This window comes from Ranitomeya variabilis, chromosome 4 (assembly GCF_051348905.1).
Source record: "Ranitomeya variabilis isolate aRanVar5 chromosome 4, aRanVar5.hap1, whole genome shotgun sequence".
Classification (NCBI taxonomy): Eukaryota; Metazoa; Chordata; class Amphibia; order Anura; family Dendrobatidae; genus Ranitomeya; species Ranitomeya variabilis.
Window position 1 is genome coordinate 590,806,382 of NC_135235.1, and position 26,575 is coordinate 590,832,956.

The following is a 26,575-nucleotide window of genomic DNA, read 5'->3' on the forward strand; positions in this document are numbered from 1 at the left end:
TATGGGGCCATAGACTGTAATGAACGTGAACTCTACAGTGAATAATTTTCTAAAGTGCATAATTTTTGGGAGTGTATGGCTACAGGAGGCGACCACTGAGATGTAGTAGTATTTGCCTTCTGTAGGTGTACACTCCCAAAAGGAGTGCACAGCAGAGCGCATGTTCGCTCTGCCATCACTAACAAAGTCTATGGCCCCATCGGCGCATGCATCTGAACCATGTTTTGCAGGGGATTTTGGACGTATGCCCCCACGGGGACACAGGACGCAGTGTGAAACCACAAGGGGTTAATATGCTTTTGCAGGCTGTATTTTTGGATAAACAATAAATCCCCTGCAAAGACAAAGAATTACATGATACAATTTTATCTTTTGTGGGTTTTTTTTATAGCATTAGTAAACTCCTATGCTCCCCCTAGAGATGACTGCAAATAGATCTATAAAAGGAATTGAGAGTTTTGTATTGGAATACAATTCTCACCTCTATAATGATATATATTAAAAAAAATATTTATACATGATGTAATATTAAAAAATGGAGATAAATAGAAAATGATATGTGTATGTTTGGTTTGTAAAGGGTTTCTATGTTTTCTTTCTACTTTGGACTAAACTCTGAGCCATTGGGTGATGAGAGTAGGATTTATATTACTTTCAATAACAAATAAAAAAGCAGCTGAATCAGTTTCTTCACCCCTGGACGAAGAAAAAACCTGAACAATAACTGTAGAAAAAAATTGCAACTATATTACAATGATTTTTTAAACAATTAACAGCATTAGAAAACTTTATAGTAGCAAAATTCCCTTCTGCCTCATACTTCAGTAATATATTAGTTTAAAAAGAAAAAAACATATAAACCTTTGGGGAAAAATGTGTTATTCTGTGTGGTGCCTGGTACAGTGTAAATAAAATATTTTTCTGCATTGTTTTACAGATATTTGGTAAAAGTGAAGAGAGATGAACTTATATTTTACTGTGCCCAGAAGCTATCTCCAGAAAAAATTAGTGTCAAGTTATCTGATTGTGAAGTGTGTGCCGGAACATACAACTCCATGCCTACATTCTCCATCCACAGCACTGGAAATACATATATGTAAGAGGAAACTCAATGCAAAACAAGTACAGTACTGCCCCTGTGTACAAGAATATAACTACTATAATACTACCTCTATGAACAAGAATATAACTACTATAATACTACCTCTATGAACAAGAATATAACTACTATAATACTGCCCCTGTGTACAAGAATATAACTACTATAATACTACCTCTATTAACAAGAATATAACTACTATAATACTGCTCCCTATGTACAAGAATATAACTACTATATTACTGCTCCCTATGTACAAGAATATAACTACTATAATACTGCCTCCTATGTACAAGAATATAACTACTATAATACTGCTCCTATACACAAGAATATGACTACTATAATACTGCTCTTATTTACAATAACTACTATAGTACTGCCCCCTGTGTACAGGAATGTAACTACTATAATACTGCCCCTGTGTACAAGAATATAACTACTATAATACTGCTCCTATACACAAGAATATGACTACTATAATACTGCTCTTATTTACAATAACTACTATAGTACTGCCCCCTGTGTACAGGAATGTAACTACTATAATACTGCCCCTGTGTACAAGAATATAACTACTATAATACTGTTCCTATGTACAAGAATATAACTACTATAATACTGCTCCCTATGCACAAGAATATAACTACTATAATACTGCCCCCTATGTACAAGAATATAACTACTATAATACTGCTCACTATGTACAAGAATATAACTACTATAATATTTCCCCTATGCACAAGAATATAACTACTATAATACTGCTCCCTATGTACAAGAATATAACTACTATAATACTGCTCCTATATACAAGAATATAACTACTATAATACTGTCCCCTATGCACAAGAATATAACTACTATAATACTGCCCCCATGTACGAGAATATAACTACTATATTACTGCCCCTATGTACAAGAATATAACTACTATAATACTGTCCCCTATGCACAAGAATATAGTTACTATAATACTGCTCCTATGTACAAGACTATAACTACTATAATACTGTCCCCTGTGTACAAGAATAAGACTACTATAATATAGTAGATTTGGTTTCCAGTACCATCTCTATGCTGATGACACCCAATTATACACCTCTTCTCCTGCTTTCACTCCGACCTTCTTAGAAAACACCAGTGATTGTCTTACCGCTGTCTCTAACATCATGTCCTCCCTCTATCTGAAACCGAACCTATCAAAAACTGAACTCCTCCTGTTCTCTTCCTCTACTAACCTACCTTTGCCTGACATTGCCATCTCCGTGTGTGGTTCCACCATTACTCCAAAGCAACATGCCCGCTGCCTTGGGGTTATCCTTGATTCCGAGCTTTCATTCACCCCCCACATCCGATCACTGGCTCGCTCTTCTTATTTGCATCTCAAAAACATTTCTAGAATTCGCCCTTTTCTTACTTTCGACTCTGCAAAAACTCTTACTGTTTCTCTTATTCACTCCCGTCTGGACTATTGTAACTCTCTACTAATCGGCCTCCCTCTTACCAAACTCTCCCCGCTCCAATCTGTCCTGAATGCTGCTGCCAGGATCATATTCCTCACCAACCGTTACACCGATGCCTCTACCTTGTGCCAGTCATTACACTGGCTACCCATCCACTCCAGAATCCAGTACAAAACTACTACCCTCATCCACAAAGCACTCCATGGCTCAGCACCACCCTACATCTCCTCTCTGGTCTCAGTCTACCACCCTACCCGTGCCCTCCGCTCCGCTAATGACCTCAGGTTAGCATCCTCAATAATCAGAACCTCCCACTCCCGTCTCCAAGACTTTACACGTGCTGCGCCGATTCTTTGGAATGCACTACCTAGGTTAATACGATTAATCCCCAATCCCCACAGTTTTAAGCGTGCCCTAAAAATGCATTTGTTCAGACTGGCCTACCGCCTCAACGCATTAACCTAACTATCCCTGTGTGGCCTATTAAAAATAGAAAAAAAACCCAAAACACATAATCAGGTTCCTTGCATCGTGTTCTCATACACTTTATGCAGTTAATAGCCCTCTGTGTCAGTACTGCTACATACTTAGGCAGTTAACTGGTTCATGCAGCTTTACATGAACACCCGAGCCTTACACTATGGCTGGTCCAAATAACTAAAGCAATTGTTACCATCCACCTCTCGTGTCTCCCCTTTTCCTCATAGTTTGTAAGCTTGCGAGCAGGGCCCTCATTCCTCCTGGTATCTGTTTTGAACTGTGATTTCTGTTATGCTGTAATGTCTATTGTCTGTACAAGTCCCCTCTATAAGTTGTAAAGCGCTGCGGAATATGTTGGCGCTATATAAATAAAAATTATTATTATTATATTAATATTATTATTATTGCCCCCTATGTACAAGAATATAACTACTATAATACTGTCCCCTATGCACAAGAATATAGTTACTATAATACTGCCCCCATGTACGAGAATATAACTACTGTAATACTGCCCCCTATATACAAGAATATAACTACTATAATACTGTCCCCTATGCACAAGAATATAGTTACTATAATACTGCTCCTATCTACAAGAATATAACTACTATAATACTGGCCCCTGTGTACAAGGAAAAAACTACTATGATACTGCTCCTCTGTAGAAGAACACAACTACTATAATACTGCCCCTGGCTTGTCCAGGAATGGCGTGACTGCAGGCTTCTGAATCCTCACTGCAAGCGCATCATGCATGCTGTCAAGATTCTCCAGTGGGAGTGGATGGCCTCATGACTGCAATTATCTGATTTGCATACATGTAGTCACATGCCGACTAGACGCTCTTAGTTTCTCTCAATTCACTTGTATATAAAGTGACTGCAAACTTTCATCCCAAACCTGAACAACCCCTATAAGCTTCTTCTCCTTCCTTCCACCATGCTTTACAATGCAGCTCAGTTTGCACAGATTGGCCCAGTAAGATGTTAGTTCATGTAGCAGGACCAGAACTAAACCACCAATAGAATGATGGGAGAAGCCTCGGCACAGAGGAGGAAACATCTTTTTTAGTTGCATTAAATCAAAGGTGTTGATGCTAATCGCCTTATTTATATACCTTATGTCAAATCCAGTCATTTTATTTGTTGCAAAATTGAAATTCTCAAGATCAATCTGAGATTATCCATTAATGTTGGAGTTCAGATAATGCTGTGCAAAGTTTACAAAGTTCAGCAAAGGTCTAATAATCAGGAGCATTTAGCACAGGGCTGAGACCTTTCATCTGCGGCAGAACCCTCTGCAGTATCCAGGGGGCGTGCAGAGTCTTTCCCTTGCAGGACAGCTCAATGCACAAAGCAGAGCCAAATCCTAACAAACCGTGGACTCCCCGGCTGCCACTATGTCAGCAATTAGCGCTGCCTGAAAAGGTCAGACCCAGAGCTGCGCTCCACCTGATGTGCATTCACTTTTAATAGATACACTGCAACGTTTCATGCGCTGATACATTGTAGCAGATTGTTCTCGCCCCATATCCCCTCCACAGGATAATGAAATGCCACAATTAAATTACTGGAAAATATTCACATCAATATAACATTTTCCTTCTTTTATCAAGAGTTAAATGACTCAAAAACAAAAACAGTTTCTAGTTGAAAGAAAATTCAGAAAAAAATAATTTTCATATAATTTAATTAAATCTTTGAAGCCAAATGTCGGATAATAGACCCAAGGCCGAATCATGAAGCCTGGCGTTGTTGAAGTACTTTTCTGGCATAATTTAAGCCACCAAGGTGGTGTTAATTTGGATGAATTTGAAGCTCGGGTAACACCATGCCCCATGCCGCCCCTTTCCCCCACCCCCTTTTAGTAAAATTGGAATAAAATGTTAAAAGCTGTAAAACTTTTGTGATATGGTTAGGTCCAGAAATATTTGGACAGTGACACAAGTTTTGGCATTTTTTTTGGCAAAACACATTCAGGATATATAATCAATATAAGCTTCACATCGTAATTGGAGTAAGGGTTTAGGAATTACACCTTTTTAATATGAAGCTGCCTCTTTCTAAAGGGACCAGAATTAATTAGACAATTATCTCAAAAGCTCTTTAATGGGCTACATGGGCTTTCCCTTTAGTTAATCCATCACCAATTAAGCAGGTATGCTCTCCAGCTGATTCCAGGTGTGGCATTTGCATTTGGAAACTGTTGCTGTGAACTTACAACATGCGGTCAAAGGAGCTCTTAATGGAAGAAAACAGACTATCATTGGGCTTAAAAAAAGAAGAAATCCATCGGAGAGATAGGAGAAATGCTAGGAGTGACCAAATCAACAGTTTGGTACATTCTGCAAAAGAAAAAGAGAGCACTGGTGAGCTTGGGAACTCAACAGGGCTTGGACATCCCTGAAAGACAACATTGGTAAATGATCTTTCCATGGTGAAGAAAAACCCTTTCACAACATCCACTCTAGGGAAGAACAACTCACCAGGAATTAGATGTTTCAGTTGTTTCATTTAAATCAAAAGTAGAGGCGTTCAGAGCCCAAATTACGATGTCTCCGTCACTGTCCAAATATTTCTGTGCATAACTGTACATCAAGATACATTTCAAGGTGTTTTACATTGGAATTCTGTCAAAAAACACCTTCATAAATCAGGCCTCAAGCATTATATAGTGAAAGGAGCAGGGTCCTCAGCAAAGTCATCTATTGAGGATAATGGAGCGGATGAATTATAAAATAGTGTCTTCTAGTAGAAGGCGGTTAATACCTGTACTAAGATACATACATGCATTTAACAGCTGAAGCTTTGCTACAGTTGCATCCAGTCAAGACAATATTTTGTGAGACATCAGCCTGGTATCTTGACTGATACATCCTTTCTACACTGAAACATTGTAGCACCGACAGGAGCAGCACAGCAGTGTACAGCTGAGGTAGTCACTAGTGATGAGCGAAATTGTTTGGGAAACGATCGCCAAACATAAATTACAGACTTGGCACTTTGTTGGATCTCCTTATACATAACAGACAAGACACTGTGTCTCCCTCTCACACACCACCTTCTTATCTCATCCCCTATGTGTCATTGTCTCCCAAGGTTCAGATATGAGACCGGGCACTATGCTTAGGGCGCACGGGTAAAGGGACCGCCTGCATCAATCTAAGGTATTCCCAGCCTATAGCTAGGTGACACCTTCTATTTAAGGTTTCTTCTCCAATATGGAGGTGCCTGAGATACGTTGTTAGTTTGCCTTGCATGTTTGCTAGTTGTCAGGGTTCCCAGGTCCGCCCATCTACTAGTCTACCCTGTACCCATCTGCTCGTACCTGTCTGTGCTCTTCTGTCCATCAGCCAGTCCAGCCTGCACCTGCCAGTGCTTTTCTGTTCCTCAGCCGGTCCCATCTACACCTGTGGTTCCAGTGTCCCTACAGTGCCTGCCTGCATTTTTCATCCCTTCCTTCGGGCCGTGGCAGCCTACCCACTGTAGGGGGTCAGCTGCCGATCTGTAGGTCAGCCCTGGAGTAGCACCTGGTGCCACATCCTTGTCCCTCTTTAGGTCGCAGTTTTTGCCTGCTGACACTTATCCGAGTTCGGATTTGGTAGGCCACCTAGTTACGCCCCTCCAGGCTTTCCGAGGGATATGGCACAGTGGTTCCTCCACCTTGTCCTTTACAGTCTACATCTGCTGGGTGGCTGTATTGGAAGAGGTATTCGTCCCCGCTGTACTAGTTCTACTCTATTGCATTTGATGCCACAAATTTTTGTAAATGTGTAGACTCCTTTTTGAGTCTCCTTCATGCATGTTGCCTGTAGCAGTAGGCCTCGAGAACCATCAGTCCTCCACTCTCATGGAGTCAACTACTCGTGTTACTATCCTTAGATTTTTCTGACAACAGTAGTCTGTGAAACTGATATTTGTACCACCTGAGTGTGGCTGAGCATGAAAGCAGGTTGAGCTGTTGCATGTGGTATCAGGGCTCACAACACAGCATGTTTCCACTGTTCCCTCATCCACCTCGACTTACTTTGACATGCAGTTGAAAGCTGTAAATGCTGGCCTAGACCCCGATACATCATGCATGGCTTGTTGCTGCAGTGCCATGCTACAATTTGTACTGTGGGTGAACTGAGACCACTTTCCTGGTGTCTTTCCCTCATTTGATGTCTTTTGGCAGCTTTTGTGTCCGTTTGAAGGTGTTGTGCATGCGTTTGTTTTTGCCTCCTATTGACTGTAATGGCGTTTGGTGAATATTCAAAGAATAAATCGGCAAATATTGCAAATTCGGCGATCATAATGTGAACCGAACATTGAAATATTCGCTCATCTCTAGTGGTCACCTCCCTGAGGACTGTCTACACTGGGTACAACTGTAACTCAGCCGTTACAACAGTAGGTTAGGATAGAAATTGGGGCTTTGGGATTAAATCTTGGCCTGGGCAAAATTAAAAGTGGGGTCCATCACATAAATATTTAGGGTGCATTTACACAACCGGATTTCAGACCGTTAAACGAGCACTGACTATATTTGAGAATTTCTGTTCTTCTTTAGCTGCCTCCTTACATAAGCTGATGAAGAATAATTGGGTCAGAGCGATCACTAATACATTGGTTTTATCCCCATACAGTATCATGTATCATCAGCACATCTTGTTTACATCGGGTGATGTGCTGCCGAGAACAAGGATTTTTATTCCAGCATAAATTATCCAATCACCTGATGAAAATATTTTGCTCATTAGTTGGGTTATTGCTGACACATTTACATCTATGAATTTTTATCTGCATTGTCAGTCTTTTTAAATGGTAATGCTACACACACTGTATGCTGCACACACTGCATTCTACACACACACAATGTTCTTTATGTTAAACACATTCAGTGCTATGCATAAACACAGGCTACACACATGCACTGCAAGGTACATGCACACAGTTCATGTAACACATTCTGTAGGTTACACACACTCCATGCTACTGTGAAAGGGTCACTGACGCTGTATGTGAGGGGAGATATGTGTCGCGAAAGTTGCTATCTTCTGTGATGTAAAACCCATAATTTTTTTATCCAGCGTGCTATGTGCTGAGGGTTTAATTAGCAATTAAAAGGGTTTGGGTTTTTTGTGAGTAGATGTAAGAGATGGGCGAGACATCTACTCACTATATCTCCACCTCAAGGGCGTGGTTGGGGAAGTTAAATGTTAAAGGGAACCTGTCACCTGAATTTGGCGGGACCGGTTTTAGGTCATATGGGCGGGGTTTTCGGGTGTTTGATTCACCCTTTCCTTACCCGCTGGCTGCATGCTGGCCGCAATATTGGATTGAAGTTCATTCTCTGTCCTCCGGAGTACACGCCAGCACAAGGCAATATTGCCTTGCGCAGGCGTGTACTCCGGAGGACAAAGAATGAACTTCAATCCAATATTGCGGCCAGCATGCAGCCAGCGGGTAAGGAAAGGGTGAATCAAACACCCGAAAACCACGCCCATATGACCCAAAACCGGTCCCGCCAAATTCAGGTGACAGGTTCCCTTTAAGCTTTTTTTTCTCAGCTATGTGTTTGGAGACAAGGAAGTATCCAAGCTTGACCTCTGGTGGGAGTTGAAGTGTCTTGTTTTCCAGAAGGCTGGAGCCACTGTGTGATGGACTTTTGTATGAACTTTTTATTTTCAGGCTGCTTTGTGTTACTATTTGCTTTATGAGGCAATAAACCCGCCACAGACTTTAAGGGTATGTGCACACGTTGCGGATTCGCTGCGGATCCGCAGCGTTTTTTGCAGTGCAGAAACGCTGCAGATCCACAATTGATTTACAGTACAATGTAAATCAATGAGAAAAAAAAAATGCTGTGCACACTTTGCGGAAAAATCTGCTGCGGAAACGCTGTGGTTTTAAAGAAATAGCATGTCAATTCTTTTTAGTGAATCTGCAGCGTTTTTGTACCCACTCCATTATAGAAAACCGCAGGGGTAAAAAATGCAGCAAATCCGCAAGAAAACTGCAGCAAAAACGCACAAAAAAACGCTGCGGAATCGCACAAAAAAACGCAGGTGCGTTTTCTGCCAGGAGAGACAGAATCCGCACCAGAAATTCCTAAGCCGAATCCGCAACGTGTGCACATAGCCTAATACCAAGTGTTCCTATGTCAGCCTCTGAGAGCAGTTGAGTTAGTCAACCTCCCACACTACACACACTGCATGTTACCCACACACACACACCAGGACACACCAGGCTCTCTTCTCCTTTTCATTCCTCCATAGTTCTGTACTATAAAGGACTGTTGCCACCAAAGGTTCTTGTACACTTATAACTTGTAAATTGTGCTGTTAACGCAAGACTAGTATTGAAGAATCCCTCAGAATTAACATTTCTTTTTTTTTATCTGTGTACATATGTACATAGTGTACTGTCAGCCTTCTCCTGGATGAAGAGCTGTTCAGCTCCTCTTCTCAGTGATGTCACCGCTCTTCAGACTCTCTGGATCGCACTGCGCTCTGCGTGAGCGAAAGTTTCTTTTAAATGAAAAGCTATGTAGTCTTGTCCTGACACGCCATATATTTGCATTGTAAAAGCCACTTCTGGGTTGCATGTAGCACAGTGTGATCCAGAGAGTCTGCAGTGGGGTGACATCATTGAGAAGAGGAGCGGAACAGCGCTGGATCCCTGAGAAGGAGCCAGTAGAGTTGATAAAAAATAAAACAATCTTCCTTGGAGTGCTTCAGTAACAACACAGTTTCTGATTTGTAAAGACTGGTGGCGACAGATTGATCAGCCTACTGAACCTGCAGCTATATAGGGCCCTCTCAACACCAGCCCTTAGGACAAATCAGAAAACCCTGAACACATTTACCTTTGCTTGTTTGCATGCACAATTCTGCACTGCCAATAGTGAATGTTAGATTTCTATGAAAATCTACTGTGATCCCTGCTCCCCCTCCCCATTACTTTGGTCACATATTAATATATTTTTTTGTTATATTAGTTTACGGATACCATTAAATGAGCAGAATAAGATCCTGGAGAAAACAAAATCTATGCGAGACGACTGGGTCTCCATCCTGGAGGAGCTCTGCCTTCAGAATCATCAACGTCCTCTGCCGGAAGGCAAATCAGCTGCGTCCGAGGACATGGAGATGGATAAAGATAAGGTGGTGTACAGTGAACCTAACTGCTACAGTCCATGTCTTAAGGTGGCGAACGGTCTCCAGATTTATGACGAAGTTCAATTGCAACCGATAGCCTCTGGGAACCAGACGGGTTCAGAGGCAGCAAGTATTGATAAGAGACTCTGCTTCCCTGGTGTTCCTCAGATCCAGACTCCTGGACCCTTCTTACCTCCTCCATTACCAGTCACTCAAAGGACAGTGTCACAGATCAGAACCAAAGCTTTCCATTGGAACACTATACCCCAGGAAAAGGTAAAGGGCATCCTTCAGAAATTGGATATCACACCATCATTGACATTCCGAGGTGCCACTAGAAGAAGGTTCCATACCTCAACACAAAATCTGTATAACCTCATATGCCATTTATTATACTGGGGTCTTCTTCATGTGTCTCCCATATGTCTAACTTGCTGTGGGAGGTGTCTCTCAGCTCTTGCTCTCCTGTCTGCATACAGGGGGACCAGAGTGTTGTGCATTAAGTTCAGGATCGTAATTACCACAGTGGCAAGAGTAATGCTTGCTGGAAAATGAGATTTCTGCAAAGTGCTGGCAGAATGCTGATGAAGAAGAATCCACTACTAAAAAATAGAGACAGGCAAGTTAGAGTGTCAGAATCAGGACATTTCCTAGATATATTAGTTTATGTGCACAAAAAGTCTTACCTTTTTCGGGGGAGTGAGAGCAGCACGACCTTTTCTATGTGAAAGTACTTGTACAATTTCAGTCCTGTTTGAAACTTTTGTAATTCAAGGTCTGATTGCAGACGGCTATGTCAGGCCTGGCCGTCAGTCTCCTGACCTGAAATCAACAGTCTCATAAATGGCTGCAAGGCAGCTGAGTTCAGTTAAGGAGAACTGCGGCCGGTCCTAACATCGTGGTCTGTACTCTGACCGTGAATGTCAAAAAAGTATGAAATGTGTTTAAGCCTTAATTAAAAGAATATCCTCAACCTTGTTCCAAAATCATGATTTATAGATGTCTGGGGAGAAAATACTTTTGGACAAGTAGTGTCATTTTATGATATGAATTTAACCAATTCACATATATTTCCTCAGATTAACAAGTCTATGTGGGGACAGAACTCTGCTCAGAAGAAGATTGACTCCCAAAGAATTCTCCATCAATTCCAAATCAGCGACTCCTGTCCTGTTCTAGATTCAGACATCACAAAGCACTCGAATATCCTGTTAGATAGGAAGATCGCACATAATTTTAGTAAGGAACCAAATATCTCATCATAGAGGGAATCAATTATTCACATTGTTTATAATGGGAAAGGGATCAATGCGTAGTTTGCTTGGGACTGGTATACTGTAACAAACTATAAGTATAGGGATAATTACCATTAACGGGAATTTGTCAGTAGGATCAACCCTCCTAAGCTGTCTGTGCATATAGAGCATAGGAAGCTGAATAAAATGACACCTTGATATCTGCGATCCGATGTCTTATTCTAGAGAAATCCACATTTTTCTTATATGTAAAGGAGCTGTTAAGATCTCTGGTCCAGACATAGATCTCCATGAGAATCTGCCTCTAGAGCTGATTTTAAATGAAAGGGGTCATTACCAGTGTAAAACATGTAATGGCTCATAGTCTGTTCTCCTGATCTACATGTCTCATGCTGGTAATGCCCCTTTTCATTTAAAAAAATCTCTAGAAACAGATTCTCAGGTCAGATCTATGCCCGGCCTATAGTTCTCAAGAGCTCATGTGGATTTCTCTGGAATAAGACATCACATCTCAGATGTAAAGGTATCATTTTATTCAACTTTCTGTGGCCTGCATGCCTATGTAGACCGTTTAGAAGGGTTGTTCCTACTGACAGATTCCCTAATTTCCAGGAGATATAATACAGGATTTAGCTTAGAGAATCAATAAAGGATAAGTAATGTATGTATACAGTGACTCGACTAGCAGAATAATGAGTGCAGCTCTGGAGCATAATACGTCATGTAACTCAGGATCAGTACAGAATAAGTAATGTAATTTATGTACACAGTGACTCCACCAGCAGAATAGTGAGTGCATCTCTGGAGTATATAATACAGGATGTAACCCAGGATCATTACAGGATAAGCAATGTAATGTATGTACACAGTGACGCCACCAGCAGAACAGTGAGTGCAGCTCTGGAGTATAATACAGGATGTAACTCAGGATCAGTACAAGATAAGTAATGTAATATACTGTATGTACACAGTGAATCTACCAGTAGAATAAAGAGTGCAGCTCTGGAGTATAATACAAGATGTAACTCAGGATCAGTACAGGATAAGTAATGTAATGTATGTACATAGTGACTCCACCAGTAGAATAGTGAATGCAGCTCTGGAGAATAATACAGAATGTAATTCCGGATTAGTACAAGATGAATAATGAGTGCAGCTTTGTACTCAGGATCAGTTAGGTTAAGTAATACGATGTCTCCTTACTTATCCTATGTTTTCTTAGAATATCCTTCCTTTATAGATATTGTCTTAAAACGTTTTTACCTGAAACCAGAGCAGCTTCAGGAAAAGTTATTGATCATACGGGAATGCGACGGAGGTTTATCTGATGAACATCTGACGAACCTCAGAAGGTAAATCAAAGAATTAGATCAAACCATTGTGTTCCCAGTCATATTGGGGTGGCCATGTTTGAGTACCTGACTAGACAGTCCATACAACTTCTTTGGGGCCCTTCAGTAACAGGGTTAAGCTCAGTCCAGCCTTTACCAGCCTTAACCAATCCCTTCACAAATTAGTACAAAGAAAAGTGGTGGAATGGGCCAGGGGTCTCACCAGCCTTCTCTTCTATAAAAGGAGCAAAGGAGGTGGAGGAAGGTCATAAGCCCAGTGTGATGCTGGGTGAGGGGAAGTAAGGGGCATGACAACACAATAATGGTGAGAGGGGAGAGGAGCCCAAACACTAGGGTAGGGGGGAGTGGAGACCCCTAGACAGATCTAACAACACCCTGCCTGCCCTAAACGTACCTAAATAGGTTCTGCACCTATTGCTGAGCAGGAACCTAATCCCGGCCTGACCCTAGCGATAGGCCCTGGCTAGGGAGGGGACAGGGTTACTGCTAGTCAGCCCCCACTACAACTAAAAAGAGAGAGGGTGAACAAATGAGGGAATACACTTAGCTTAAGAAAACCACCGAGATATCAAGCCAGCAATCCTCCAAGATTACTCCAATGTGACACTGGCCGACTGCTAGTACTTCCAGCCAGAGAAAAGTTGATCTAACATCAGCACCCTGCTGAAGAGTCTTAATGTATTTAAACCTTCAGCCAAGGTGTGCTACTTAGCAGCAGGAGGTGGAGGTAACTGTTAGGTCCTAGATGGAGAAGAACCTCACTCCATAACAAGATGCCAAACTCAAGAAGGTGCTTGTAAAGCTAATCGCATTGACCTTCTATAGCCTGATCCAGGATGACTGCCTGTCACGCCGAACACACCTGTGGCAGTGCCCCTCCACCTTCTACGAGTGGCTTCTGGACACTCAGGATCCAGTTTCTCAGGATGAGAGGAATGGAATGAATGAACCAGTCTAGGGGCATTCACCTCTGAGGCTGAAAACCCACATCGTCTCCTCTGGACCATAACCACTCTAGTGCACCAAGTACTGTAGGGACGACACTGAAGACGAGAATTAACAATCCTTGAAATCTGGAACTCCAAATTACCATCAGCAATGATTGGGGGCAGTAGCAGGGGAGAGGACTCAAGAGGTTCAACATACTTCTTGAGCAGAGACCTGTGGAACACATTGTGAATTTTAAGAGCCCAGGATAACTCAAGACGAAAAGCTGAAGGTTTGATGATGGCTGTTATTTTATAGGGGCCAATAAACCTAGGTCCCATTTTCCAGGAGGGGATCTTCAACTTGATATTCCTGGTAGACAACCACACAAAGTAATTTACTCTTAGGTCTGTACCTGGCGAGTATTTCCTGTCAGCCATACAATTGTACCTGTCTCCCATGATCTTCAAATTACTCAAAACCCCTCGCCTCACTGAACAGAGCGACAAAGCAAAATGTTCCCCCTCAGGAAGTCCCCAAGCCCCTCCCTCTACTAAAAGTACCAAACAGTCGATGCACCAAAGAACGGTGACCTGCCGGTAGATTCTTGGCAATGATTGTTAATAGCAAACTCAGCCCACGGAAAAATGCCCATTCCTCCTGGTTTTCAGAGACAAAACACCTGAGGTAAGTCTCCAAATTCTGATTAGTGCGCTCGGTCTGTCCATTCGACTAATGATGGAAAGCAGAGGAAAAGGACAGCTGCACCCCCAGTTGAGTACAGAACGCTTTCTGGAACTTTGAAACATATTGGGTCCCCCAATCTGACACCACATTGGAGGGAACCCCGTGAAGATTCTCGATCTCATTAACAAAAACCTGAGCCAGATTCCTGGCATTTGGAAGTGCTGGTAAAGCAATGAAATGCCCCATTTTACTGAACCTATTCACAACCACTAGAACCACAGTCTTGCCTGCTGATACCAGTAGGTCAGTAATAAAATCCATGGACTAGTGCATCCATGGACTGTTAGGAATAGGTAGTGGAAGAAGAGGACCAGATGGACAGGGATGTGATACTTAAGAATGTGTGCAAACACTGCAGGCAGACACCTGTTCCACTACATCCTGAAGCAACACCAGCTACCAAAAACAACGAGAAAGGAGGTCCGTGGATGCCTTACCTTCTATAACTACTTTGGGGCGCAAATCAGACAATACAAATAATCTCCCTGAAGGGCAGGAGGCTGGAGTGTCCCCCTGAGCCTCCAACATACATCTCAACCTCAAGGTCAGGGTATAAGGCCGAGATGACTACCCTCTTTTGCAAAATTGGACCAGGGTCCTCATGGTCACCACCAGGGAAGCTCCGGGACAAAGTGGTGCACCCGCCAGGGCTGTGGGACACTTGGTACTGGGCCGGTTCTTAAAGGGGACGTGTCATGATCGCAATGACCTGGTCCATGGCCCTGGGCATCCAGTAAAAGGGGATGTGAATGGGGAATAAAGTTTATAAGTGAAAATGTTTGTGACGCCACCTGTGGTATTCGGCAAATGTGAGATGTTAGCCGACGCTGCTTGAACAGACCGCTGGGGCTGATGGAGATGCAGCAGAGTTGGTACAGCTCTCCACAGGCAGAGCTTTAGTCCCAGGGCACTTAGATTGGAAATGGTGGTTATGGCAGTTGTGGTGGCTGTAGTGCAGGGTGGATGGTGCCGTAAATAAGAGTGAGGACACAGCAAGGTGCAGTTTCCAAAGCTCTACTCACAGTTCTTAGTTGCCCCAGCCGAGGTGCTGTGTCCTCCAAGTAGGTGATCCAGCCAGCTCTCAAGCAATTTGGGTGCACTTTCCAGAACCGTCTTTCATGGTTCCTTTCCTGGCCGTCTCTCTGCGCTGGCTTCGCCTCTCCTGCCCTGCACCTGCCACACAGTGTCCCAAGCCAGCGGCTGCGAATCTTGTTCGACAGTGTGCACTGAATCCCCCTGGATCCTATATGGCTGCCTTTTCAGCGAATGTGTGCAGATGTGGCTGTGGCACATACGGATACCACAGCCTCCGGTTATCTAGCTGAGCCCTTAGTTTCTCCACTAGTTTGAGGGCTGGTCCCTCACTGCAACCTGGTCCCTCTACCTGAAGATGGTATGCGTAGATACGAGCCCCTCGGGTGGACCTCTCACTACCCGTCCCTCTAGGACCCCTTATGTACTTCTGGGAGCTTCTTTCTGCTTTTTCCTCTCACTTTTCTGTTATGTCTGTCAGGAGCTGCAGACCCTCACGTTTGCTCAGCTCCACTCCTCTCTTCAACTGACTAACTTTCTAGATCTTTCCTGGCTCTTGCTTACTAAGATCCTCCCCTACTCTACCTATCCCACCCACTCCTCCAACACCCTTTCCTATCCAGACTGGGATGAGTCCATCCTCCCTAAGGGTACGCCCAGGTGCCCTGACTGAATTGTCTAATGGGGGATGCGGGTGTAGGGTTCTGTGCAGTGACCCTCCTTATATGAGAGCTGAATATCACACCTCTTGGTGTGGTGCAATACTCTGTGCTGAATGGACCCTCAGGGGCGCCACACAAAGCATTCACCTTGGTGTTTTTAGATGGAAAGTAATCACAAAATTATATCTAGTAAAGAACAGGGGCCAGTTAGCATATTTAGGGCTGAGACGTTTAGCCAATTGAAGATATGACAGGTTCTTGTTGCCCATGATAACACTAATACGATGGACTGCCCTCTCCAACCAATGTTGCCACTCCTTGAACACTTTTTCAATTGCCAAAATTTCCATATCACCCACGTCATAATTTCTCTCAGCTGAGGATAATTTTTTGAAAAAGAAGGCACATGGATGCCATTTACCAGGGGGTGGACCCTCAGACAACACAGCCCCAACCCCCACCTCCGACACATCCACTTCCATGATAAAAGATTGAGAAACATCAGGTTGATTGAGTACTGGTGCAACATCAAGACAACTCTTTAAGGAGGAAAAAGTTTGCTGACCGTTTAGAAAAGGCAGACCCTTTCCTTGTCATGTCAGTAAGGGATTTCACCATCACCAAATAATTTTAAATAAACTCCCGGTAAAATTAGTAAAACCCAGAAAATGCTGTAATGCCTTCAAGTTCTCGGGATGGTCCCAATCAAGTACAGCACGAACCTTCTCTGGATCCAACCCAAAACCAGAAGATAACAACAGGTACCCCAAAAACTGCACCTCCTGAACAGCTAAAACACATTTCTCAAGTTTGGCATGAAGCTTGTTATTCCTTAATATCTGAAGCACCTGTCCCACATGCTCCCGATGTGTCTCCAAATCAGGTGAATAAACCAAAATGTCATCCAGATGACTACCACAAACATACCCACCAAATGATGGAAAATATCATTTATGAAATGCTGAAACACCACTGGTGCATTAGTCAGACCGAAAAGCATAACCAGACTCTCAAAATGTCCCTCAGGGGTATTGAATGCCATTTTCCATTAATATCCTTCCCTGATTCAAACCAGGTTATATGCCCCTCTTAAATTCAACTTGGAAATAACCTTAGCTCCCGCCACCTGGTTGAATAAATCTGGAATCAAAGGAAGAGGATACGGATTTCAGATAGTAATTAGATTCAATTCCCGGAAATATAAATAGAGACAGAGACCGCCACCTTTCTTTTTCACAAAAAAGAACCCTGCCGCCATGGGCAAAAATAAAGGTCTGATATGTCCCTTCTCAAGACTCATTAATAAAATCTTTCATGTCTCTCAGGACAGGACAGATTGTACAGTCAGGACTTAGGTAGTTTAGCTCCAGGAGTTAGGTTAATAGTACAGCCGTATGCAGGATGGGGGCGGGGGCAAATCCTGACTCCCCTTCTCAGAAAATACATCCTCAAAGCCGGACAAAATTGCAGGTAAGGTCCCCGTAGTAATCTGCTCATTCCATGGTTCCTCTGGATTGCCAATCCACTATCGGATTATGTTTCACCAACCAGGGGAAACCCAGTACAATTGGAATGAGAAGACCCTCCAAGACATATCAAGGTGTTACTTTATAATGAAAAGACCCCACCTTCAGTTTTATGTTATGTACAATTTGCGCCAAAGCTCTCTGTGCAAGTGGTGCTGAGTCGATGGCATAAAAAGGAATGTTCTTAGCTAAGGTAGAACAAGCAAGCCCATGAGTTCTAGCAAACTCGGCATCAACCATTCTTACTCCAGCTCCACTGTCTACAAACAGAAATTCTCTCAACCCTGCTCTCTAGCACCATCTCTGCTGTCAGGACAAACCAAGAATAACAGGTTGAAGACGAAAATACCCCTTGATTATCAAACTCCAGACTCCCAAGGGATACCAGTGTCTCTTTTTGTTTAGGAATCAAAGGACAGGCCCAATAAAATGTCCCTTCCTCCCACAACAAACACACTCCCTTTTTCTTGCGAATGTCAGGGGAGACATAAGATGTAATACCACCTCCAAACTACATAGGTTCTTTCAGACTCCACAAGTATAGGTTCACCCTCGGACTGGGGGTATTGTTCCGGAACGAGGGCTCAGGAGGAGGTGGTCTTACCCGTCTATTCCTTAGGCTTCTATCCACCCGTATAGCCAGTGACATGGCAGCCTCCAATGACTCTGGGGTTTCATACACTGCTAAAGCATCTTTTAACCTTTCAGTAAGACCTTGAAAAAATTGGCATCTAAGAGGTGGATCATTCCATTTGGTATCGGTTGCCCACCTGCAAAATTCAGAGCTATAAACTTCCACTGAAGGATTCTCCTACTGAAGGCCACACAGCCTGGATTCAGCCAAGGAAATATGGACAGGATCATCATAGATCAGGGCTAAAGTCCTTAAAAACCCTTCCACAGACTGAAGACAAATAGACCCCTGTGGCAAAAAAAAGCCCAGGATTGAGGACCCCCTGCAACAGTGAAATCACAATTCCCACTTGTTGCTCTTCATCTCCAAAGGAGTAAGGACTAAGTTTAAAATACAATTTACATGCTTCTTTAAATAGAAAAAAACTTTTCCCCACCTCCTGAAAACCTGTGCGGGAGGGCAATTTTGGGTGCAAGCTGGACCGGCCTACATATAGCGTCCCCCACAGTAAGAGTCTCAAGCTGCTGCCGTTGCTGCTGAACCTCAGATCGAAGGTCTGTCACCTCCAGTGACAACCTCTGTAGCTTCTCTGCCAGCTCAGAAACAGGATGCATGAACCCAGAAAAAGAAAAAAAAAACACACCAAAAAAAAGTGTCTGACTTTTTTTATATATATTAAAATGTACTGGTGGTGTTGATATCACACTGGGTGAGGGAGAAGCAAGGTACATGACAACACAACAATCGGGAGAGGGGGAGGAGCCAAAACTCTATGGAAGGGGAGAGTAGAGACCTCTAGGCAGATCTAACAACACCCTGTCAGCCCTAAACGTCCCTAAATAGGTTCTGCACCTATTGCCAAGCAGGAGCCTAATCCCGGGCTGACCCCAGCGATAGGCCCTGACTAGGGAGGGGACGGGTGAGCGCTAATCAACCCCCACTACAACTAAAGACTAAAGAGAGAGAGGGAGAACGAACAAGGGGATTGAGAAGACCACTGAGATATTACACCAGCAATCCTCCAAGAGTACTCCAAAGAGACATTGGCCTTCTGCTAGTACTTTCAGCCAGACAGAGGAAAATTGAACTAACAGTAGCATCCTGCTGGAGAGTCTGAATGTATTTAAACCTTCAGCCAAGGTGTGCTGATTAGCAGCAGAAGGTGGGAGTAATTGTTGGGTCCTAGAGGGAGAAGAACCTCACTCCATAACGATGCCAAACGATGCTTGTAAAGCTAATCAAAATGACCTTAAACAGCCTAGGATGACTGTCAAAAATAGAAAAATTGAGGCTGACAGCACAACTGACAAACGGATGCCCGTCCTAATTCCACTGGACCCAAGTGGAAGAGTACATACCATGAAGTGAAGTGAAGGACAGCATCCAATCCAGGTGAAAAAAATCTTTCTTTATTGTGCCAAATGCGACGTTTCAACCACAAAGGTCTTTTTCAAGCGTGAAACATCTTGAAAAAGACCTTTGTGGTTGAAACGTCGCCTTTTGCACAATAAAGAAAGATTTTTTTTCACCTGGATTGGATGCTGTCCTTCACTCCACTTCCTAGGATGACTGTCAGTCACACCTGACACACCTGTGAAACCCAGGCGGCATAGTGAGGTGTGATGGCCAAGCCAGCAGCAGGGGCTATTTTGTTTTTTTTCCCACAGACTTCATTGTCCATCTTGTAGTTTGAAGTTCCCAAATAGTTTTTGGAATGCAAAATCATTGTCTAGAAATATAGGATCCTGGGGTTTACTGGGCTGAACAGATCCTCGCCAATGTAAAGCCAATCATTAATTTCATGGAATCTTTTGTCAATTTTTTATGTGTAGGCACCAGCAGATTCCTCCAGATGACTAAAATTGGGGCATAAGATGACTGGCCATACTGGATTTTTTTCTGGACATTCTTTTTAATAATTGATTCAGGAGCAAATAATGGCTGATTCCCTACCCCACCCTCCCCCCCGGTTATCCAGGTGGCAGAACATCCTGCAGTCAACATTATCCTGCTAACTGTAAATAAGCTTTGGCCCCTTTAAGTATTTGGCTATATTGTATGGTATTTGTGCTTTCATGCAGATATGTGCCAACTGCAAAAGACAGGACCATGTACTTGGCTTATAAGGGTTCTCCGGCAGAGCTGCACATCGTGGATCAGTTTATGCTTCAGGTACAAAAGTAATTTATACATTACCATCTATTTAGAACAGAGGAGGTACGCAATATCTGCTTACTGTCTGTGAATGGGACTATCCTTGTTTGCATAAAGAGGCCGAAAATACAAAAAGGCTTTTGGCCTGACTCATTATTGATACATATTTTACGCGTTTTTTTCCACTTTTCGGTGCTTTTCACCTGTTTTTCATTTAATTTGTATCTTTTATAAAGTCTATTAAATATGTGTTTGTCTTTTTTTTTGCTATTTTGGGAGATGTTTGGGGTTTTCAGATGTTTTTGGTTGATTCATCAATTGCAGCTTTTTAAAAATTTTTTAGACCCCTTTGTAGTGATTTTATGTTTTCCAGATCGTTTTACATTATTTGGTAAAACTGGCATTTTTTTTTTGCACAAAAAGTCATAAAACGCGTCAAAGACAAATCCATGCACTATTCTCCAAAATTTGGAGCAAAAAACATCAATGAATATCCCAATACCTAAAAGAAAAGTAACTTTAAAACAAATGCAAAGAATAAATGGCTCCTTAGTCCTTTCAATAATTAATGTACCTATTGTAGCCCAGAAATGCTTCTTACATTGGCCCCTGTAACATTACTGAGTAAGCATAGCCATCATAGCCATGTTGGTAGCCATTCCTTGAAATCTGCCTTTCCAAATACCTCTCTCTGGTTTTTTTACAGATGTGCAAAATCACAGATCTGTGCCCCCGACTTGATACTTTACTAACAATAAGAGAACTGCCTGTGTATATTAAAGACATATTGCCGGTAAGTGGGGTTAGAAACAGTAGCATTGATACCCCATCTTCTGTCACAAGGCGACCCAGAAAAGAAGGGTATAGAGAGCCCCATGTCCATGACCAATAATTTGATTTTCCAGTCCCACATGAGATGTAGTTTCGTGCCCCAGTCTCATGTGAGCAGTAGTTTGGTGCCCCAGTCCCATGTGATAGTAGTATAGTGCTCCAGACCCACATTATTAGTTAGTTTGGTGCTCCAGTTCCACGTGACTAGTAGTTTAGTGCTCCAGACCCACATTATTAATAGTTGCATGCTCCAGTTCCACATGACTAGTAGTTTGGTTCTCCAATCTCATATTAATTGTCATTGGGTTTCGCAATCCCACAAGACTAGTGGTTTGGTGCTTCAGTCCCACATTGATAATAGTTTGTTGCTCCTGTCTTTCGTGAATAGTAACTTAATGCTGCAGACCAATATTATTAGTACTTTGGTGCCACAGTCCCAAGTGACTAACAGTTTGATGCTTCAGTCTTAGGCTATGTGCACACGTTGCAGATTTTTCTGCGGATCCGCAGTGGATCTGCAGCAGCGGGTCCGCAGCAGTTTTCCATGCGTTTACAGTACAATGTAAACCACAATCCACAGTGCCCATGCTGCGGAAAAAAACGCGTTGAAACGCATGTCAATTCTTTGTGCGGATTCCGCTGCGGTTTACACCTGCTCCATAATAGGAATCCGCAGGTGTAAAACCGCAGGTGGAATCCGCACAAAATCCGCATAAAAACCGCTGTAAATCCGCAGGTAAAACGCAGTGCCTTTTACCTGCGAATTTCTAAAATCTGCTGCGGAAAAATCCGCAGAGCTCCTTTCTACGTGTGCACATACCCTTATGTTGCTAGTTGATTGGTGCCCGAGTCCCACGTGACTAGTAGTTCAGTGCCCCAGCCCCATGCTCCTTTTAGTTTAGAGACCAGTTCCCTGTTAGAGATGAGTGAACCTTTCAAGTTTCGGTTCGGTTTGTTTGAACATCCTTTAATGAATCTAAATTAAATCATACTCACGTCATTGCCCATTCCACAGAAGGCAATCTTTCCTGTAAAAATGAGGAATGAGGAAAAGGAAACCTTTTCTTTATTCACTTAAAAGATGTGCTCAGTGGAGGATAAAAACATCAGCAATAGCAAAAAGTAAAATGCAATATCAACGCGTTTCTGGTGACCAAGCACCCTTAGTCATGATGTAACAGAATTAAAATAATAAACTACAATATTCCACACCTGTCCGCCAAGACGATAATAAACTATTTGTCCCGCGATGGGTTTAGCTCCACTACATCTAGATGGCAGGCTGCATGGTTGCATGATGCAACTATCCAGCCTGCCATCCAGCAGCGACACTGAGCAGCGCATGCTAGCGTTGCTCAGTGTCTCGCGGTGAACTCCTATGACCTGACTGACGTCACCACGAGCTTGAGAAAGTTTCACACTCGCCGTGCTGTCATAAAGGTCCTGGGAGTTCAAAGCTAATGAACTCAGTTCAACGCACTGATGTCAGCACGAGCACCGCTACAACTTTTCCCACTGCACTGAATCCCAGCCGTACATTTCAATCCGAACACGAATCCGAATGTGCAACGTTCATGCCGAATTTGAGATTTAGGGCTCCAGTCCCCAGACATTGGTTGAATGACCAATTTTAAAGCAAGTTAGACTTCCAGGCCTTCGGTATTTGACACTTTTGTCCAATTCTTGTTCAATCCCTTAGGTGTACTTTTGCCTGGGCCCCCACCATCTTTTCCTTTCTCCTACACTTTCTTCTCATGTATAGATATTATTAATGATCGTGTGTTACCTTTAGTCCAGTTGATTCCATCATATCTTTAATGTACAAAAAATGAGATGTATAAAGCACATTTTGTGATATATGATGAATGAAAGGAAAACATAATTTTTTTTGCTTGCAGCTCACATCACAAAAGATCAAAGCTTGTAAGCAGCTGCTCCAGAGCCAGTCCTTCCCCGCAATGCTTGCTTACATCCTGGCCATGGGCAACTGTCTAAACGAGACTACAGGCAAAGAGAAAGCCAAGGGGTTCCATCTCTCCACCCTGACAAAAGTGTGTATTATAACAGTACTCTAATTCTCTTGGCATTTTGTATTTTTTCTGTTCCTCTGACTGCGACACTTTGTAATTCCGGAACTGTTATTGAAAACGATTGGGTTATACGTGGTCTGTTTATTCTCTTTTTCTGTTCCATAAACATTATGATTATTACTAGAGACAATCACATTTTCTGCAGGATCCTTTTCAGCAACCATGTCAGTATTCTGTGGCCAACAGACGTGAGCCTTGTGAACTTACTTCTACCTGCTGACATCCAAGGCTCCTTTTTGATTAGCCTTCTCGGCACAGCGCTGTATGTATATCACACCCAATGACAAGGTTGCGCCAAAACAGACAACCACAGTGGAGCCAGTATGTAGGAAGCAGGGCTCCCATCTGGCAGCCATAGAATACTGATGTTGCCAATACAATAGATCAGGATCCTGCCAGTTTATTTGCTCATGACAATCATGAATCAATTTGATATCCACAGTCTTTTCAAAATAATCTACCATTATTAGATTATAACATTGCCTTTTGAGGCTGTTGCTTGGCAACTCGGAGCTTCAACACTCCATAAGTTTTCTATGGGATTGCTTCTTTTTGAGCCACTCCTTTGTTGCCTTGGTTGTATGTTTTGGGTCATTGTCTTGCTGGAAGACCCAGTCACGACCCATTTTTAATGTCCTGGTGGAGAGAAGGAGGTTTTCACTCAAGATTTTACAGTACATGGCTCCATCCATTCTCCCATTGATGCGGTGAAGTAGTCCTGTGCCCTTAGCAGAGAAACAACCCCAAAACATAATGTTTCCATGTTTTCACCTCCATGCTTGACAGTGGGGATGGTGTTCTTTGGGTCATAGGCAGCATTTCTCCTCCAAACACATCAAGTTGAGTTAATGCCAAAGAGCTTAATTTTTGTCTCATCTGACCACAGCACCTTCTCCCAATCACTCACTGAATCGTCCAAGTGTTCACTGGCAAACTTGAGACGGGCCTGCACATGTGCCTTCTAGAGCAGGAGGACCTTGCGGGCACTGCAGGATTTTAAATCTTTATGTGTTACCAATGGTTTTCTTGATGACTGTGGTCCCAGTTGCCTTGAGATCATTAACATGTTCCCCCTGTGTAGTTTTAGGCTGATCTCTCACCTTCCTCATCATCAAGGATACCCTTCGAGGGTGAGATTTTGCATGGTGCCCCAGATCAATGTCGATTCAGAGTTATTTTGTATTTCTTCCATTTTCTTACTATTCAACCAACAGTTGTCTCCGTCTCACCCAGTGTCTTACTTATGGTTTTGTAGCCTATTCCAGCTTTGTTCACTTCTATGACCTTGTCCCTGACATCCTTATAAAGCTCTTTAGTCTTGCCCATGTTGTAGAGGTCAGAGTCTGACTGATTAATTGAGTCTGTGGACAGGAGTGTTTTATAAACGTGACTATGTAAGACAGCTATCTTTAATGCAGGTAACGAGTTGATTAGGAAAGTCTAAATGGTCTGTAGGAGCCAGAACTCTTAATGGTTGGTAGGGGATCAAATACTTATTTCTCACTGCAAAATGCAAATAAATTTATATAATTTATACAATATGATTTTCTGGATTTTATTTTTGATTTTCTATCTCTTAATGTTAAAATTAACCTACCCTTAAAATTATAGACTGTTCATGTATTTGTCAGTGGGCAAACTTACAAAATCAGCAAGGGATCAAATACTTATTTCCCCCACTGTTTGAGAGTCTTTAACCCCTTAATGACCTGGGGTATTTCCATTTTTGCATTTTTGCTTCTTGCTCCCCTCCTTCCCAGAGCCATAACTTTTTTATTTGTCCGTCAATATGAGAGCTTATTTTTTTGCAAGACGCCGAAGCCCACTTCAAAGCGGGGGTTCTGTCCTCGGACGTACTATTCCATCCGAGGGCAGAAAGGGGTTAATATCCATATTCTGATGGACCCTCTGATGCACTGGTAAACCAGTTTGAGCTTAGTCTTTGCTGAAAAAAAACGACAAGACAAGATTTCCAATCCTAGCTTGTTGGTGGATCCATCAAGAGCAACACATTTACCATAGACTGGACCATCTAAATCTCTGGTCTTTTTTAACATTGTTCCACCATGAGACATATTTTTGTGATGGCAAATCTAGATTACACTGCCAAGTTTTAGGTAACCTTTGATGTTGTTTATTCTTTTTTTGATGTTTTATTTTTTTATTTCTTGCCTCAGTTTTTAAAAGGAAATTTCTCTCACCGTCCATAGACCCGTGTCCATACTCATAATAGGTGTATGTGGTTTTCAGATCACTAAAAGTTGGCAGGGCAAGGACAACTCCAATTGAAAACACACATGGTCACCCAATAATCTCTCCATGTATGTGTACATTCTTTTTACAGTGTCATACACAGGTCTGTGATTTAATTCATCTTGGTGACATCATTGTCCAATTTTATGAATAAATTTGAGGCAAATTCATGTACAGACCTGAGAAATGCCCAAAATTCCACTTCCATGGACACGCGTTTAATACATTTTAAAGAAGCTCATGTTTAAGAGTCAATAAGTGATTTATGGCTATGAGACCATCGCATTTGAGTGCATCCAGAACCTCTGTGGTATAAGACCTAACACCTCATTCATCAATGAGAGAAAAGCCGAGCAAATCATATTTTACCACTGCTCTTCCCAGAGGAGTTACCACGCAATCATTAAAACACCCAGGATTAAAGAACATCACAAAATGTAACATCAAATCTGCAGAAGGTCAGCAGCTCAGCACGAATATTCCCAATGTAAAGTTTACACATCATCTGCAAAATATTACTGCTCTGAATCTCAATGATACAACCGCTATGTATACTAAAGGAAGATACGTACAATTGTCCACTATAGAAATATGCCAGACAGATATTAAAAGTATCTGAAATATATTTTATATTCTAGTCCATAGGAGCAGTATTATAGTAATTATATTCTTGTATATAGGGGGCAGTATTATAGTAGTAATATTCTTGTATATAGGAGCAGTATTATAGTAGTTATATTCTTGTATATAGGGGCAGTATAATAGTAGTTATATTCTTGTACATAGGAGCAGTATTATAGTAGTTATATTCTTGTACATAGGGGCAGTATTATAGTAGTTATATTCTTGTATATAGGAGCGATATTATAATAATTATATTCTTGTATATAGGAGCAGTATTATAGTAGTTATATTCTTGTAT

At 42.3% G+C, this 26,575-nt stretch overlaps 1 protein-coding gene across 3 annotated transcripts in view; it reads left to right on the forward strand.

The window, feature by feature from the left end:
• Positions 1-26,575, forward strand: part of LOC143765946 (formin-H-like) — a 196,275-nt gene that overhangs the window by 91,610 nt on the left and 78,090 nt on the right. For 2 of the 3 annotated variants that reach the window (XM_077253165.1, XM_077253169.1), the window contains 7 exons: positions 938-1,096; positions 10,030-10,465; positions 11,269-11,428; positions 12,686-12,797; positions 20,407-20,497; positions 21,186-21,272; positions 23,209-23,361. In XM_077253165.1, the coding sequence (XP_077109280.1) occupies positions 938-1,096; positions 10,030-10,465; positions 11,269-11,428; positions 12,686-12,797; positions 20,407-20,497; positions 21,186-21,272; positions 23,209-23,361 (1,198 nt within the window). The remainder of the gene's footprint in view (positions 1-937; positions 1,097-10,029; positions 10,466-11,268; positions 11,429-12,685; positions 12,798-20,406; positions 20,498-21,185; positions 21,273-23,208; positions 23,362-26,575) is intronic. The other variant, XM_077253168.1, reaches the window with a different exon arrangement.